We start from the raw sequence: 17,659 nt of genomic DNA, 5'->3' as shown, positions 1-17,659 counted from the left end.
GACATTGGGCGTCTGCCTTTGGCTCAGGTCATGTCATGATCCCAGCATCCTGGGATGGAGCCCCATTTTGGGCTGCCTGCTCAGCGAGGAGCCTGCTTCTCCTTCGTCAGCTCCCCCGTGCTTGTGTTCCTTCTCTTGCTATCTCTGTCATAAATAAATAACATCTTTTTTTAAGATTTTATTTATTAATTTGACAGACAGATCACAAGTAGGCAGAGAGGTAGGCAGAGAGGAGGAAGCAGGCTCCCTGCGGAGCAGAGAGCCCGACGCGGGGCTCGATCCCATGACCCTGGGATCATGACCTGAGCTGAAGGCAGAGGCTTAACCCACTGAGCCACCCCGGCATCCTAATAAAATATTTTTTTTTAAAAGTAATACTCTATTAAGTCTTTTACATAAAAACCAAATAGTCAGCATTTACTGGGGTTTCGTCATGAGCAAGGGACTGAGCTAATCATCTCAAATACACACCACTGCATTGTATTCTCACATGAAATGGTTAGCTGCCTTTTACAGAAGAGGGGTTAGAGCCTCAGACAGGTGAAATCCCTTGCTTGAGCTGCCACAGTTAAGGCCGTGGGCAAGCTGCCTGTTAAATGCCTCTCTGCCTCGGTTCAGAGCCCTTGATGCACAGCGGCCTGGCTATGCTCTCCTGACTGGTTTTTATACTCTCATTGCCTAATAAAAGTAAACTGGCGAACAACTGGAGTCTAATGAGATAATGTATGTGAAAATACTTTTCTAAGTAGAGATGTTTGGGGAGGACAGAACAGGCAGCCGGAGTTTAACAGGCTGACCTGCCCACCGAGCCCCCAGACAGTCAGGATATTGTTTTTTGAGGAAGTGATGATCAACCCCTTTCTTTTCTCCTTTAAAAAAAAAATACTTATCCCCCTCTTTCCCCCATGACACCTGATCATTTTGAAGAATTAAAATGTTGCAGAGAACTGAAAGCCCTTTCACAATACCTGTCACCGACACTCCATGACTTGTTGCAGGTTTTAATGGCTCCGTAACTATTTTTGCTGACGTTCCCACATATTTTACCTCAATGGGAACAACTCTATATTTGTTCAGTATCTTGCTTTCTTTCAACCTCATCATATATCCTGACCATCTTTTCATATCAGCACTTACAAATCTTTTCTCTCACTTTTTTTTTAAAAGATTTTATTTATTTATTTGACAGAGAGGCAGGCAGAGAGAGAGGAAGGGAAGCAGGCTCCCTGATGAGCAGAGAGCCTGATGTCATGCGATGTGGGGCTCCATCCCAGGACCCTGGAATCATGACCTGAGCTGAAGGCAGAAGCTTTAACTCACTGAGCCACCAGGCGCCCCCAAATCTTTTCTCTTTTAAATAGCCGCATAGTATCCATTTCGCCAGTGTATACACACACACACACACACACACACACACACACACTCACAATCATTTTTTGAACTGTCTACTGAAGGACATTTAAGCTACTTCCAATTGTTTGCTTTCCTAACTGCTGCTGCTGCAATGAAGCCCGTTGTTCCCAAGAAAGCTTAGCGGGAGTTTCAGATGGAGTGTGACATTTGTCAACTCTGTAGCTGATAAGAGTGACCCATTAGGACTTTGTACTGAGGGTAGGAGCACGTTTCCCTGTATGGAGAAACAAAGAACTCTGTCCAAAACACTTTAGCCAACACAATCAAAGATATGAGACTTGCCAACAGGTGGGACAACCTCAAAAAGCGTTCCCTGTCTGTGATAGTTTAGTAATAGACCAGAGACCTGCTACTTATTGCTCAACACTGATTGCTGGATCAGAAGAGGAATTTCCAGACTCCGTTTCCAGCAGGGCTGGTGCAGGGCTGTGGATCCCACCAGACAGTCTGGAGACAGTTAGACAGGGAGATGGGCAGCAGAGCTCCAAATCCGGCAACAGCACTATGGAAGGAGCGGTGACCTACCGGGAGACTCATAACTCATAGACCAACCTCTTCCAGCAGAGGGCAGTGCTTCAGATATCAGGCGGGACTCAGGCCAGCTGGAGCCAGAGCTGGGGACTTCGCTGGACAGATTGCAGCAGCCCTAAGTCGAGGAGAAATTGAACTAAACTGTCCTTTGGATACTGTAAGTGACATTGGGGAACGCTCGGGGAAAAACACGGTGGGACTTCATGCTACCATGATTTACCTGTTTTCTAATGTCTGCTCAGTGGGGTTTGGTAATAAATCTCTTTTTATACAGCCTGGCTGTGAGGGCTTGCAAGTAAGGGAATTTGGAATCAATTTAACTTACTGGCCACCGAGTTGCGCAGGTTTCTGGGTGCATGCTTGAATCAAAGAGGGAGTGACATGCCTAAAAGGTCAGTCAGCCTTCTGGCCCCAGGGCTCTGTTGATCTGTCACAAAGTTTACAAATCGAAAGTTAGCAGAAGGAAAGATATGTAAGAAGTAAAAATTTTATCTAAAAATAGAAACTTAGTGTTTAATGCCGGTCTTTCCTTTTTGCATTTCAAGGACTATGAAGGATGACCGTTAAAACAAACTTTATCGTGGAAAAGCCAGCCACGCAAGCTGCCGCGTGAACAGATAATGAAAGATTAAAAGCAGTTAGTTTCTTAGGCCTAAACACTTTCCCATCGAGTCTTCTCTAAGTATTGCTTACCTTTCCTTCTGTGTAGTGGTTAGCATCAAATCGGGGTAAAGCTGAGTTACCGTAAGGTAAAGACTGCTTCTACTCCTGTTGTTTCTGAGCCTTCTGATAAGAAAGGAAGGAGTGAGTTCGGTCTTTGCTGGTGGAGTCAAGCAGATTTGCCAAATGATAAAAGTACTGTGTTGTTTAATTATTTGTCAGGCATGGCGATGTCAGACACATCACAAACGAAATCAGAGCAACAGTGAAGTCTAAGGGTAGTTCGCACGCGTTCCTTAGAGAAACATTAAGTGACGGAAATAGCAGCGGGGAAAATAAAGTTTCTTGGCTGCTTTATTTTCCGGGTCCCTTGCAGCCCGGGGATGTCCGGCGCCCTCCCGGAGGCCAGATGATTAGCGGCCGTCCCGCACCGGCCAACCAGCCCGCGAGTCGTCTGGCCGGCCACCGAGACGCCCAAGGGCTTCGGCGGGTTTGGCGTGGGACTGTCAGCAGCAGCGGCTGCGGCCGGGGAAAGGAAGGCAGTCGGAGGCTCTCCCAGAGGCCCTCTGCCAAGGCCGCGGCCGCGACCCGAGACCGTCCCCTGCCGAGGTCTCGCTCGGCAGGGCGCGGCCCCGGCGCCACCCGACTCGCCCCGGAGAGGTGGGACTTTCCCCACCGGAAGTGATCCCGGCCAGTCTCGGGGAACTGGGGCACCTCAGCCAGTGTGTCAGGGAAACCCTTCCGGGTGTGTGTTGGGGTGGGGGGGGGTGGGGGGTGGGAGAGGAAAAAAAAAGAGGTGGCTTCGCCCGGAGTGGCCGCCGCCGCCGCCGCCGCCGGACGGCCCCCGCCCCTTTCCCCTCCGCCAGCAGCGGCGCTGGGGCGGCGGTAAGACGGAGGAGCCGGCCGCTGGCCATGGCCTTGGCGTGACGGAGACTCCCGGGCGGCCGGGCGGGTGCGGACGGCGGGGTAAGCGGCGGCGGAGGCAGCCGGGTCCGGGCGGGAGCTGGCGGAGAGAAGGGATCGGGGAGCGGGTGGCGGCCGGGGGGCCGGCGGGTAACGTGCCCCCTCTCCTCCCCCAACCTCCCCCACAGGCCGGACGACGCCCGCGGGAGCCGCGGCTCAGAGACCCGCCCGGGCGGCAGTGACTGGAGCCGAGCCCACAGGCCTGGGCCGGCCCGGCGGCGCTAGCAGGAAGCGGGGTCCCTGGGCCCCTTTGTGTGTAAAGGGCGGGGGAGGGGTGCCGGGCCGCCCCTGGCCGCGGGGGGCTCCCATTTCGCGGCCCCCACCGCTTCCCTCCGGGGCGCGGCGCGCCTCCCCACCCCGCCTCTTCGGGCTTGCCCTCCTCCCCACGCCCCCTGCCTGGGCTTCGGTTCCTATAGGAAAGGCATCACCATCTCATCCCCACCCACCCGACACTTGGCTCATTCCCCTCCCCCTCCTTTAACTTCCTCTTCTTCCCCCGTTGGGCCCTCTGCCTCTCCGCACTCTCCTCCCTAGTTCGCAGATTTCCGCCCACCTTCCGCCTCCCCGAGCCGCAGCGGCTAGCGGGGTGTTCTTTTACCTCCTCTGTTAGGAGTTGCTGAAGGTGAGACTCATGAGGGAATACAAGGTAGTGGTGTTAGGGAGCGGAGGGGTTGGCAAATCTGCCCTTACTGTGCAGTTTGTCACTGGGACTTTCATTGAGAAATATGACCCCACCATTGAAGATTTCTACCGCAAAGAGATCGAAGTGGACTCTTCCCCCTCCGTGCTGGAAATTCTGGACACCGCAGGAACTGAGCAGTTTGCCTCCATGAGAGATCTCTACATCAAAAACGGCCAAGGTTTCATCCTGGTTTATAGCCTGGTTAATCAACAGTCTTTCCAGGTAACCAAACCGAGTCTTGTAATTTGTTAGAAGGGGGTGTGGTAATCCCACATTTACTTCTGGTGTGCTTGAACCGTGCGTTAATGACTATGTTTTGCTTCTGAAAGTTAGACATGGCGCATTTTTGAGGTTACTTCTGGCACGGAAAGTATCGGGTTGTTTCTATAGAGAGAGTCTGCTGTAACAACCGTCAACAAATACTTTAAAGTTATTTTTGAGTCAGAAAAAAGTGAGCATGAAATGGTCTGTGTATATTTAGCCTGGAAGGGAACCTTCTGAAGTTGCTTGTTCAATTCAACAAGTATTGATGAATGTACTTACCGAACAACATTTAAGAGCTAATCTCAGATAAATAGATCCTTTGCAGAGAAAATTATTCGGAGCCGATTATCTGTAACTCCTCTGTGTCTGCTTTCCCCACCTCTTCCTCTGTGTTCTCTCACCCAAGTTTCCCAACCAGATTCATAAATCTTACTGTTACAAGACGGAGAACTCGGGACCTGCCTTCTAGGCATTTTACTTACTTTGGGGCGTGTGAAGGAAAGTTACTGATTGAAAAGACGAGTACCCAGAATTAATAACCGGCAAAAGGCTACGGTGACTCTCCTCTTTTGCAGCTGATCCAAGTTGTTTTTTGATAACACCAACTGTATTTATGCAAAATATGTGGGTCTGGGAACACCAGACAAGTGCACATTTCTAACCCTGGCTGGGTGGCCAAGCTGGAGGCGGTCCAGTTTCTTCCAAAAATCTGTCCTGTCCTTCACTGGGAGACCGACTGAAGGTTTAACATTATTTTAAGAGATGCAGTAAATGTTGCTATTTATTCCTCCAAAATAAATAACCTCATATTGACCCATTCTATTGACCTCCATTGATTTAGGAAATGGATAGTTTTTTCTGCATTTAAAGGTATGCACTTAATGTTGCTTGCTTAAGAGACATTAAGTGCTTTAGCTAATACAATGTGCGAATTCCGCTTTTCTTAGTATTTAAATTACAGTACTCTAGTGAAGTTTTCCAGTAACCACGTATAGCAACTTCAGGATTTTTTTTTCTCTTAAAGATATTGTAAGTGGAGTGACCAAACTAAAGTACGTTTTATGTGGGCTTGAATTCCAAAGCAATAATAGTATCATAAAAGCATTTTTCCCCAGAAAGTACCAAAGGTGCTATTTGACAGGCATTTTCTTTCTAAAGGATCCTCCAGAGATTTGTTATTCTATTAGCTGACTCTCTTGAGGCTGAAAATCTGTTGAAGGGTTTTTCATATGATTTCTTTCCATTATGTCTGCTTCTGTTACAGGCATAAATAGAGAGTGGAAAACTGCCATTATTTCAGCGGAGACTTTTAAACTCTTTGAAGCCCAGTTGTCATAAATTCGGTTTCTCATTTGAACTTGTGTTTCCATAAGGACACAGGGAAAAAGAGCTTAACCTAGAAGACCGAACTGATACATGATCAAACGGAATCGTTGCAAATACCAAATAATCATGGTTTCACAAATTTTCAGTCCTCTATTTTTCCTTCATCCCGCAAGCGAATGTTCCCTTCACTGTCAGCTATTCAGATGAAACACGTTTGATATTTAACTCAAACCTTTTAAGTTTTGAGAGGTTTAAAAATTGGAAACTTTGTATTAAATCTATATAATTGCCTTAAAGCAACACTTCTTCCCTTCGGCCAAAGTTAATGCCACCTGAGAATTGCTAAGGCTCTTGTCTTTTATCATTAATTGTAATTAGAAAAAATAATACACTCGGGAGAAAATTGAAGTTGTAAAACCTAACCAGGCAAAGGGAAGTATGACTGTCTTCCCACCCAGACTGCTCCTCAGTGTGATTTGTCCTTCCTAGGAGCTGCTCATTGTCACATTAGTTTCTAGTGTATTTTAAGGTGTTCGATTTCACTGGGATGAAGGCCTACCATTAAATTTAAAATGAAACATTTAAGTGTATAAATCTGTTCTGAACTGGTCTTTGAGGCATGAGGTGTTTTTGGTCCCACCTGAAACACTTTCTCACAGGCACACTTGCTAAATGGCTAGGAATGCATAGATGCCGCAGGCCTGTGCTAAGATAACAGGTGTTTTCAGGAGTGCTGACAAGCTGGCAGGTTTAAGGAGATAGCTAAACATCCTTATGTACAAATGGATTCATCATAATTGGGAACTTACTTTTTATATCAGTGCAGACCAGGGGAAAGAAGTAGAGGTCCCAAGGTTCGTGGGCAGGCTGCATTTTATTTTCTTGAGAGAAACCCGGCAAGTGCGATATGTGGAAATGATGGAGTTCCTGCTTGGGTGGGGAAAATGTTTATTTTGTCCATTTGGGTGTATAGTTTTATTTTGGATTTGGTTTTCTGTGCTCCCCGAGGGATGAATTCTTGTAATATTGTGATACTCCTGTTACGGTCATGCAAACAGAATTTTTTTTTCTCTTTGTGATTGTTTGAATAGGATATCAAGCCCATGAGAGATCAGATTGTCAGAGTGAAGAGATATGAAAAAGTCCCACTAATCCTAGTAGGAAATAAAGTGGATCTGGAACCAGAAAGAGAGGTTATGTCTTCAGAAGGCAGAGCTCTGGCTCAAGAATGGGGCTGCCCTTTCATGGAAACATCGGCAAAAAGTAAATCAATGGTGGATGAACTTTTTGCTGAGATCGTCAGGCAAATGAACTATTCATCCCTGCCCGAGAAGCAAGATCAGTGTTGTACAACTTGCGTTGTCCAGTAAAAAAAAGAACCTCAATCATGGCCATACCGAGCAGGTTAGTTGTTGATGGAACCTTATGAGTCTGAGTGTGTTTTGGTTTTGATTGAGCATTAACAAAAAGCTGGTTAATACCAATGCACATTGTGCTACCTTCAGTTTCCTTGTGTGTTTTTAAAGTAACATTTCCCTTAGCACAAAATAGTCAACATTCAATGAAGAAAATAAAAAAGATAAGCAAAAGGAAGGTAAGGAATTGCCTATATTCCTGTCACTAAGATTTATCTTTTAAAGGTGAATCACTGTTCTCTCTGCTTCATGGATAACATTCTTTCGGGGTGGGGTGAGTTAGAAGATGATACTCCTCTTCCCTGTTGCGCTGATTTCACATCCAGCAATAATTTCAGAAGATGATGGGTTTTATGTTTTCTACACTTTTCTGTCCCGGGCTAGAGAGCTGCTGTAATTGAAGTCATCAGTTTACTAATCATCCAAGTGCTTGATTGAACAGGATGATTATTTAATCAAGCTCATCTGTACCTTGCACTTCAAGGACTTAAGTGACCTCTGATAATAACAAATTATAGTGCCACAGCGTACCTTGACTTCATTATGACCACATGGTCCAAATGAAAATCTGGTAAAGTCATCTGTGATGTGTTAGAAGAGACACACCCAGGCCCAGGCAACATTTCTATTCAGTTTAGTAAATAATGGAGTAAATAAGAACAAAAACAAAACCTTCACAAGCCTTGCACTGAGTTGAATGATAACTTCATAAGAGTTTTTTCAAATGATTGACTTTTTCAAAAAGCAAAGTTGTGTAAGACTTACTGAGCATTTTAAGTGGCATTCTTTTATTCACATCGTGATCTTTTAATCTAGTTTATAATTGGGCAGATAGTCTCATCTCACTTAGACAGTAACCCTTACATAATAAGATAAAACCACCAGTGTCCTGGACGACTGCAAGACCACAGCAACCGGCAGACTAGCCTGACAATCTCGGGAATGGAACTGATTGTTGGGAGCCAAGACTGACCTCAAGTCTATAAGGCCGTGTTGCAAATGGCAACAGGCATTTCAGATTGCAGAGATGGTTCCTAATCAAAGGTCTGGCTTTAGATGTGCTCCCTGGAGAAAAGACTAACAGTCCCCAGTTTATCTTTACAGACAAGATCTTGTGTCAGGGAGTGTCTGTCACCTTCGAAAATGAAGGATGACAATAGTGCTTTATTCAAAATGCTTTCACACGCCTCCTTTTTAGCGTGTCTGAATATGATGAGAGCACACTGAACGTTCTAACACCTGGCTACACCTGCTCCGGCCGGCATCACTGTCGAGACCACGCTCCAGCTTGTGTTAGGCTGATAGCGTCACGCTGGCAGTGTAGTTGTTTGAAGCAGGAACAGGCGTCTGCAGGTGATCCAGCCCCGTGTTCGTGTTTCCCTAAATCTCTCCCCACTGGGAAGCCAGCTTCAAGTTGGAACAAGTCTTTGTGGTGTTTGCATCTTTACCATTATGCTCTCTTACTCTGTCCGACACTTGGAACTGGGGAAGTGACATAAACGTGCATGTTTTAGTGTTGTCATCTTTATAAAAGAAATTAACCAGCTCCCGCAGAATGTTCCCAGTTTTCTCTCCGGCATTAACATAGACAGCCACGGAAGTAAACGAAATAAAATTCAGATTGGCAAATGGATAGTTCCTAAAGTGATTTTTAAATCTGAGTTCTTGCTACATTTGTTTCATTTTGCAGCTTGTGGGATCTAAATGACTTTGAATCCATTTGGTTACCTACGGGGATGATTAAATCAAATTGCTTTATATCTCAAGCCAACTATGTTTATGTTTTAATGATTTAAATTTAATAATTGGTCATTTCTTTATAATAATAATAGAGCAAATCGCCTGTGTAGTTTTTTGTTTGGTTTTCATTGTTGTAAGCAGAATACACATTGGAGGTGTGAGCACTGAAATAAAATAAGCAGCTGAATGCCTGAAAATATTAAAGGAAATTTCCTGACTGAGATCTTTTAGAACAAAGCACACCATGCTTGTTCTTTTCTGACCTCACATAAGCTGGAATTGATGTGTATGGGAATCTATAACCTGATGCCTGGAAAAGCTCGTGCTCATGCTGGCTTACTATTTATCAACAAAAATAGGTGATGAATTCTGAATCCCGCAGCTTGAGCCACGGAGCTCCGAAGTCTGTCAGTCCCAGATCCAAAGTGAGGATCAAACTTTGACAATGTGATTTCAGCCATGCTTGTCCTTAATACTTAGAAGAGCACCTTTGTCCAAGTGAGAAATGATAAGATTCAGATCAGTCAGAACTGTTGGGACTGTTGTAAGGCGGTTGCTCTTCATTGAAAGGGGACATTTTAATGTTCTAAGAATTGCTTCTGATAATTGCTCACATTTATTTCTTACCACCCTTCAATGTGGGTCACAGGTCTCTTGCCCAACACCTGTTTATCTGCATGGCTCCCAGGATCGTTTCCTCACCTTTCACCCTCCCACTGGCTGTAGTCTTAGTGTGAGTTCCGAAGCCCAGATTCTTTACGTGCTGTTCTCGTGGCGGCTTTCCTTACTGACTCGGGGAACCTGCTGCCGAGGGCCTGGAAAGCCTGCCTTCCTGCGCAGCAACAATATACTGGAAACCCAGGTCGGGGCTGCAGCCTGGTTTGCTTTCACTAACTACATCATAGCTCCTCTGTATGTTGGTGTAAATAATTGACAATTGGCTCTTTGGGTGTACTGTGGATGGAGAATGATGGGTGTTTTGTTAGCCGTCTCATAATACTTGAAAAGAAGTGAATCCCAGTGCTGTGGGCACTCGGAGCGGAGAGCTCACGTCCAGTTAGAGCACACTTGTCAGGACTCTGGGCTCTTTGTTGCTGGGACTGCCCTGTGCATTGGAGGGTGCTGACCAGCATCCCAGGCCCCTCCTTTTACTAGGTAGCTGCCAGCAGCAATCTCCCCGACCCCTAGTTGTGACAAACAAGGATATCTCCAGACGTTGCCTGATGGCTCCTAGGGGTCACTAAGAACCACTGACTTCGAGGAATGGGGGAACAGTAACATTTGAGTCCCGTCTTAGAAGAATGGGTAGGATGTGAAGGGGATGAGGGAGGGGTAGAGGTGATTTCCAAACAGAGAGAGCGCCAAAAAGGAGTGAAATAATATCCCCGAATTAGTAGTAGTCTGTTGGCGCCCCGAAAGGCAGGTGGGAAGTGCAGTAAAGTTATCCTTCAAGTGTGACAGTTTGGTAAATACCCTTTTGGCAAATAGAATTCTTTAAGAGATTATTTCTCAAGGATTTCTGTATCTCACTCCAGTATTGATGAAAGTTATTAGAAAAAAAAAAGAAAAGAAAACCAGAATAAAAAAGGTGTTCTTACTATGGTTTAAGGGCTCCTGAAAGATTTGATCCTATTTTTCTCCATGCAGTACGGAACGGCTTCTCCCAACGAGAGTAAATGGTGCATAAGAGTACCAAACACCAGCAATCAAACTGAAAGAACAAAGATCATTATTTATGTCAGCTTCAGTTCATTATGTATGTCAGCCTGAAGAAAAAGCGAGATCCTTGATTCCAGACCAGCACATCATTTCACGTGGCAGCAGAATGCCCGGGATGTTAACAAAGGCTCCTGAGAGGCTGAATCATCTATGAATGTCATTTTAGTCTCGCTGGCCTTACCATTTCTAAACACTGCAGAATTGATTAGCATGCTCAGGGTTTTTTAAAATAAATACGTGGAATCAGAATTGTTCCTAGTCTTTTGTCCCCCAGCTTTTAATTAGATACGACGTGCTAAGGATTTAGCAAAAGAAAAAGGGAAAATGATGGAAATTAAATAACATTGTGTACTTTAAAATGCTGGCATTTTCATATCCAAGTTAAATATGAATCCTATGGGTGAAACACTAGGCTGGAATTCTGTTGCAGGAGTTAAAGTGTAGATACTTCACACCCTCCCCCCGCCCTATTTTGCATATCACCTTGAATAGGGGAAATAGCTTATTTTAAATGCTTGTTTGTCATACAGTTCCCACGGTGAGCCAAACTTGAGCCTGTGGCATGGTGGCCCTGGGTGGAGCAGGGGGCATGGTTTGGGGGCACTGTGTACTGTAAAGATATGCAGTGGACCTGGGGCATAAGAGGGTCCTTTCTGCAACTCCCCCCACACCATCGCCCCCTTCCCGGCCTAAGGGTTCATGGTCTGGAACTGTTCAGAGTGAATAGGAGCCTAGTTAGACCTGCTCTGGGTGTGGAGGTGTCTGTGATTAGAATGACTCCTTGTATATCTGTTCCCTTTAATTGCTTCCTTTTAACCTCAAGATTAGGCTTTTATTGCAGAATGAAATGCATATGAGCCATTCAGTTTTACTCCATTACCTCTCTGGCTTAGAACGAACCATCAGTAGAATTAACAAAAATTGCATCATAGAGTTGGAGAGTTGCCACCGAGGAAATATTCCAGCCATACTCCAGGAGAGATTCTCCTCGTGGGATTACTTCTCAGTGGAATTCGAAAATCCAGAAGATAATATCACTAAGAAAAACTTAAGTCCTGTCAGCTGTTGGAAAAACTTACCCTACCAAAAAAACATACTCCCAAATTCTTTTGATTCGCCACAGTTTTAGGAACATGGGATTCAGAAAAAAGCGACTTAGAGTGGAGGGGAGCAGTCCCCTACCTGATCTGATCGGAAGCTGGCAGCTGGAATCCAGTCATTGGGCTCATACCCTGCTTCGCAGTGGACACGGTCCTACTACCGGAGATCTCAGAATTGAATTAATTAATTTAAATTTACAGAGATTTTAGGTGTAGGACAGAAGAAAAACAGTTTATCCCTTCCTTTCTACCCCGGGTTTACCGTAAACTCCTTACAGCCTGGTCCCACTTTCATTCCAAGGCTCAGTGCCCTAGTTTGAGTATTTAACTTTGGATATGAAAATGCCAAGTAAAAAAAAATGTGAAGGGAAATTCATTTTTTAAAAAATTCCTTTGGCTAAATCTCCAGAATATCATATGTCTACAACTGGAAAAAAATGAAAATTGATTATGTTTGCACATTTATGTTTGCTAAAAAGAATGCTAGTAAATAGCATTGTACGTAGAAATGGCGAATCCAGCTAAGCTAAAAAGACATTCATAAACTGCTCGGCCTCTCAGGAGCCTTTGTTAACATCCCGGGCATTCTGCTGCCACGTGAAATGATGTGCTGGTCTGGAATCAAGGATCTCTCTTTACTTCATGCTGCCAGAAATAATGATCTTTGTTCTTTCAGTTATGTGTTTGGTACTCTCGGGTACCAACTTACCCCGCTTGGGAGACTCTATTTCATCATTTCCTGAGCAGAAGGTTTGGACTGTTCCGGGTGTGTGTGTGTGTGTGTGTGTGTGTGTGTGTGTGTGTGCGCGCGCGCACGCGTTCTTCCTTAACAAAATCTAATTGGGAAAAAAGTGAAAGAGTGAAACCAGTTAAGCAAGAGTTGGAGCAGAAGCTTCCAGAGTTGAGATTTGTTGGGTGTCTTATTGGAAACTTGATTGTCGAGGACAAGGATCACTTGGATTCTGTCTTGCAGGCAGCAAGTTATACTTTTGCAATCTGTCTGGATGTGCTATCCTGGGAGTTAAAAAGTATGAGTTTGACCAGCTGCCTTTAAAGCTTCTGGAATGTTTTTTAAATGAACGAGAGTTGTTAGTATACTGAAAATGTTGCTGTCAGAGTGTGCAGCAATAACATTTATATTTTGCATTCTGTGAAATAACTCATCTTGAGAGAGACTGTCCTTTTTGCTTAATGCAGACTTTTACTTTAGGATTTGTAAGTGCAGAGAGTCACAATTTATTACTCTTCTGAAAAAGACCTGGTATTAATACTTTGTTCAACAGTATGCCTCCTAGTAATATTGTTGAGTCTGACCCAGGCTTTATCTGTCTCTTGATTTTACTGGAGTGTTGTGGTCCTGTGGAGTGTGGATGGACCATATGGTAAGCAGATCTTTAGAGAGTGGGAAATAATGCATCTATCACCTTTTATGTAATGTAGATTATGGTTGATAAGCTGGCTCATATTCTTAGTGTTTATTTTGGCTAGAAACAAATAATTACTACTTCCTCAATTTGATTTCAGAGAATGCCGGAACTACTAAAACATCGTAAGTTACAAGTCTTCACTGTTTAAGAGACAGAAGCATATTGAAAATCCCAAACTCCTTATAATTATTTTTTTTAATGTGGATGAAAATTTACAGCAAACTTATTAATTCAGATCAATTGAGAAAAGTCTAATCTGAATTACTGAAAAGCCTTCACACTGAATTGCAGATATACTAAATACTGTTGGGGCGCCTGGGTGGCTCAGTCCTTAAGCGGCTGCCTTCGGCTCAGATCATGATCCCAGGGTCTGGGATAGAGCCCTGCTCTCTGCTCAGCGGGGAGCCTGCTTCTCCCTCTGCAGGTCCCCCTGCTTGTGTTCCTCTCTTGTTGTCTCTCTCTGTCAAATAAATGAATAAATAATCTTTAAAAAAAAAAAAGAAATGCTGTTGTCTTAGGTATAAAAATTCAAATAAGACTTAAAAAATAAAGGCCCTCAGTCTGGATATCAGAGACATGATTCTGGTCTTCTAGAATTTGTGTCATAGTTGAGAAATGGAAAACAACAGCAACGCTGACATTTGCGCTGACATACGCGTTAGGTCAAGGTCCTTTCACACATTTTGTGATATTTACCACAACCCTTGAGGAAAGAATCTTTATCTTTAGTTTAATGATGAGGAAACTGGACTTGCTCAAGCTTAAATAACCAGCATCCTAGTTAATTTTGATGTGAAAAAAGGTTTAATTTGAATTGGAAAAAACTGTCTCATAATAATTTCTAAGGCAAATTCTTCTATTTTTCCTAATGTGTTTAGGTGGCAGAATTTCAATAATGAGCAGAGAGACATTCTTAAAAAGTAATCATTTTTATGTTATAGCCGCTAATAAAGACGTCTCTCAGGGTTGGACACTAATAGAAGTGTAGCTGTCAAATGGAATTAAAATTATGCATGTAGAAATATTGGTAGAGCCTTTAGATGATCTTAAATTGGTTTTGCCTGGCATTCTTTCATAGTTGCTATTCTACTCTTTGTTTCTGGCTTCATTTAACAACTTTTATCTTTTACATTAAAAAAACAAATGTAATTCCACTCCCCTAGAAGCTACATAGTGACCCAGCACAGTTAAAGGACTTTGTGTCTGAATGATAGGTTCCCCCCGACCTCGGTATTAATTAGAAGGGGAAAAGTGTGTCGACTGTGAGAGTGGAGACTGAGAAACCCCGATCAGAGGAGAGGTCCCTGTGGTTGGGAGGATATCCAAACCAGGGCAGACCAGAATGGGGACCGGGAACTACCGCTGTCGCCTAGCATCTAACCCAAGTCGGGGTACGTAGTAGGTGCTCAGTAGGTAGACCCTGATTGCATTACATTTTCTTATTTTAAGTTTTCCCCCAAGCCGTACATTTTGAAAAAGTTTTGCATACCGTCCAGTTTGCTCATAATGAAGATGTATTTTATTCTAATGCCATTTCCCATTAAAAGTATGAAGAAATCAGCTTCAAAGTAGAAGTTAATATCTGCCACTTTTGTACTGTACAATCTTGTAAACTGGTAAGAACATGTTTAGTATTGTATAAGGTATAAAACAAGTATGAAGTATAATAATATATTTAAAAATAAACCAGAGTAGCCAGATACACACAGTATTTTATATTCAGTGCATCACTAGTGTTTCTAATTTTCAGTGACTCTTTTTGACCACATAAAACTATTTTTTTAATTTTAACTCATGGAGAACACAGTGAAATTACACCTTAACATAGTTCTTCTGGTGCCGGCTCTGCGTATATATAGATCTGTTGTCGTTGTTCTCATTTGAACCTGTAATCGGTTTCTATATTTTTATGATATTTTCATCTTAATTGCAGATAAAACTCAGAGGAAATTTGCACAGATGCTGCTTTGGAGAACTTTACAACCTGGGTTGCAGAACTGAGCCTTGGTAAACCTGTCTCTATTACAGCATGTTGCCATACATCTAATTCAGTGCATAAGGTCCTTGGCCTTCAAGATCCATTGACCTTAAACGGGAATGCTTAGCACGTTTACCATATGTTTAAAATCTGTTCTTTATCAATCAGTCCTTTTGTAGCTTTCTAAGTTCTTATTGCTGGCTAATATGCAAGAATTAATTTTTAATATTTTAATTGATTTCTTTAATCAGTTTCTCAACTTGTATTTATTAAATACTCAAACTCAGTATTACCTACTCAATGCCTTTTAAAAGAAAGTTATAATGGAGAAAAAAATTGAGCCTTAAACAAATGGTTACTTCTGTATATTACCTCGCACCAGTGCTTCATTCTATTTGTAAAATCTTTCTCCTTTAAATGGTTGGTTAATACTTTGAGACTTTGTTTACGTGTGGCAGTGTTGTAAAAAGAAACTGAAGATCACGTTTTTACCCTGATGATGGAATATCCCTTTTCTTCAAGTGCAGTTTGTGATGTATTTCTGTAATTAACATGTTCTGAAAGTTCCAAATGATATTTGAAATTGACGGTAGAGCATTTAGTTGAAGACTTAAGCATTGGATTCCATTAGGTTTTCACATGTGTTAATCTCATTTACAGCATCGAATTGCAGCAGTAACATTTTCCTTTCTGTGAAGTTCTAAATTTAGTTATGACCTACTTAGCAATGCCTTTGAAAAGGGATATTGTATCCATGGTAAATTAATTGTATACCTAAACAGAGATCGCTCAGCTTTGCCTGTCAGGCTTGTAATTGACATCTAGTAGACTTCTGCACATGTAAAATTGAATTCAAATAAAATCATATATGCTTTCTAGTTCTTAATATTTGTCTTTCTGGATAATAGTTTAAAGCAATATTTGTTAAAGTTTTCTTGCACTATCACAACTGCTTTTTAGTTATTTCTCAAGAAGCATGTTCGTAGTAGAGACAAAAATCTGTGTAACAGGAGAGGATAGCGCCAAGTCTCTGGGCTTTTTTGTTTGTTTGTTTTTTGGATTTTTTTTTTTCCAAATGTGCTTCTAATAGCCATTGCCTTCCATGTTGTTTACCTAATCAGCACATTTTGTCTGAATACTTGAACATTTTAACAATAACACAGGTATACAAACAGAAAAGAAACTTGTAATCTTTTGGTTCAGTTTTAACATCTTGACAACAAGCGCTTTTTCTAGCAACAACTTTAAAATTTTGTAAGTTTGACAGTATTTTCTCGTTGGGTTTTTATTTGGTTTATTTGCGTGCTTTTAATTTGCAGAAGTTAGTAACTGCAGCTCACCTACTGCACCAAAGTTCTCGATTTCAGGAGCCCAGCTTTAGTCATTTGAACATGCTTCTAAATAAAACAAAACAAAAAACCAAAACTATGCTTTTGATCTATAATGATAGCTCAATAACTTTGTCAAGGAAAGCTCTAATATATGCAGTGATGGTTTATGGAAGGGTGTGGCAATTTAAATTTATATTGTGTGTGATGTTCAAATAAAGTGATATCTACATTCATGTGATTTATTGGTCAGCATGACCATTAATTATTATGTAGAGATTGATTAAACTTTGATTTCCTTTTTTAAAATCGTGTTGCATTTGATTCCTGATCAGATTCCCTCAAAGTGAACCCTTGATCTGAGATTTTGGATTTTATAGGGAGACTGTAAGGGTGGAGGCGCTTGAAACATTGTTCCTTATTCACAGACCACTTGAATGAATACCTAATTTAAGTTTGCACTTTAATACCAAACTTAAAAACCAAACACTTGGTACAGAGTAGGTTAGGTGGTCATGGTTCGTCTTTATTAGCTGTGCAAAATTCTAAAGGAATCAAATAATTCATGATGATTTAAAAATTTTCTGCAGATGATTTTTTTATATATACAGTGTTTCTTTCCTATGGATAGTTCCCCCCTGCCCCCAGGATTGATCTCAGCAGCAAATTTAACCTGAATTCACTTAGGATCACAGGAATCAGGGGAAAGTGATAGAAAGGTGGTTTCTCCAGCACATTTTAAGAAAAGGGACCAAAAGTTATTTTAGCTTCCTCACTAGATTGCATGTCAAGTTGCTTATTAGGATAATAAATTAATATTAAATGAAATATATGTCTCATCTTTACTGTGGCATCTGTTTAGGAGTTGTTCAAATCACTGCAGTAGGGCTCTGCAAATAAAATCATGTAACCTGTTAATGGATCTAATGTACTGTAACTTTATCAATGAAAAGTAAAAATCTCAAATAACAAGTACAAACATTGAACAATGACCTATAAAGATTTGTAAAAGTAAAATTTTTCCAATAGATTTCATTCTTGTCATTTTGTAAGATGACCCTGCAGTCCACCTGTTTGTAACTTTTTTAATAAAATAGACATCTGTATTACCGA

The 17,659-nt window shown here is 42.3% G+C and overlaps 2 protein-coding genes across 6 annotated transcripts in view; one reads left to right on the top strand and one right to left on the bottom strand.

The window, feature by feature from the left end:
* The window catches only part of LOC123934980, a 25,365-nt gene extending 22,095 nt beyond the window's left edge, over positions 1–3,270 (bottom strand). For 2 of the 3 annotated variants that reach the window (XR_006816861.1, XM_045995317.1), the window contains exons 1-2: positions 2,638–2,778; positions 2,270–2,371 (exon numbers count right to left, since the gene is read on the bottom strand). Coding sequence is in view for 1 of the 3 variants with exons in the window: in XM_045995317.1 (XP_045851273.1) it covers positions 2,270–2,302 (33 nt within the window). In the remaining 2 variants the exon portion in view is untranslated. Of the gene's footprint in view, positions 1–2,269; positions 2,372–2,637 lie in introns of all 3 variants that reach the window. The other variant, XR_006816860.1, reaches the window with a different exon arrangement.
* Positions 1,983–17,659, top strand: RAP2C (RAP2C, member of RAS oncogene family). Of its 3 annotated transcripts, none has more exons than XM_045995320.1 (4): positions 1,983–2,101; positions 3,696–4,471; positions 6,931–7,243; positions 15,174–17,659. In XM_045995320.1, the coding sequence occupies exons 2-3, from the start codon at positions 4,199–4,201 to the stop codon at positions 7,207–7,209; spliced, it is 552 nt and encodes a 183-aa protein (XP_045851276.1). In that variant the 5' UTR covers positions 1,983–2,101; positions 3,696–4,198; the 3' UTR covers positions 7,210–7,243; positions 15,174–17,659. The 3 variants fall into 3 exon arrangements, with proteins under 3 accessions (XP_045851276.1, XP_045851277.1, XP_045851275.1); XM_045995321.1 differs by lacking the exon at positions 1,983–2,101 and adding an exon at positions 3,265–3,349; XM_045995319.1 differs by lacking the exon at positions 1,983–2,101 and adding an exon at positions 3,360–3,570.

The sequence above is a fragment of the Meles meles genome, chromosome X (genome assembly GCF_922984935.1).
Source record: "Meles meles chromosome X, mMelMel3.1 paternal haplotype, whole genome shotgun sequence".
NCBI lineage: Eukaryota > Metazoa > Chordata > Mammalia > Carnivora > Mustelidae > Meles > Meles meles.
Note: the sequence above shows the minus strand (reverse complement) of the source record. Positions and strands in the feature narration are given on the sequence as shown.

What these genes read in the sequence shown, in the direction of transcription:
- RAP2C (XM_045995320.1), top strand. Translation starts at nt 4,199, where the DNA reads ATGAGGGAATACAAGGTAGTGGTGTTAGGGAGCGGAGGGGTTGGCAAA. An exon ending in TTAATCAACAGTCTTTCCAG is followed by an intron (nt 4,472 to 6,930) that starts GTAACCAAACCG and finishes TTGTTTGAATAG; the next exon opens with GATATCAAGCCCATGAGAGA.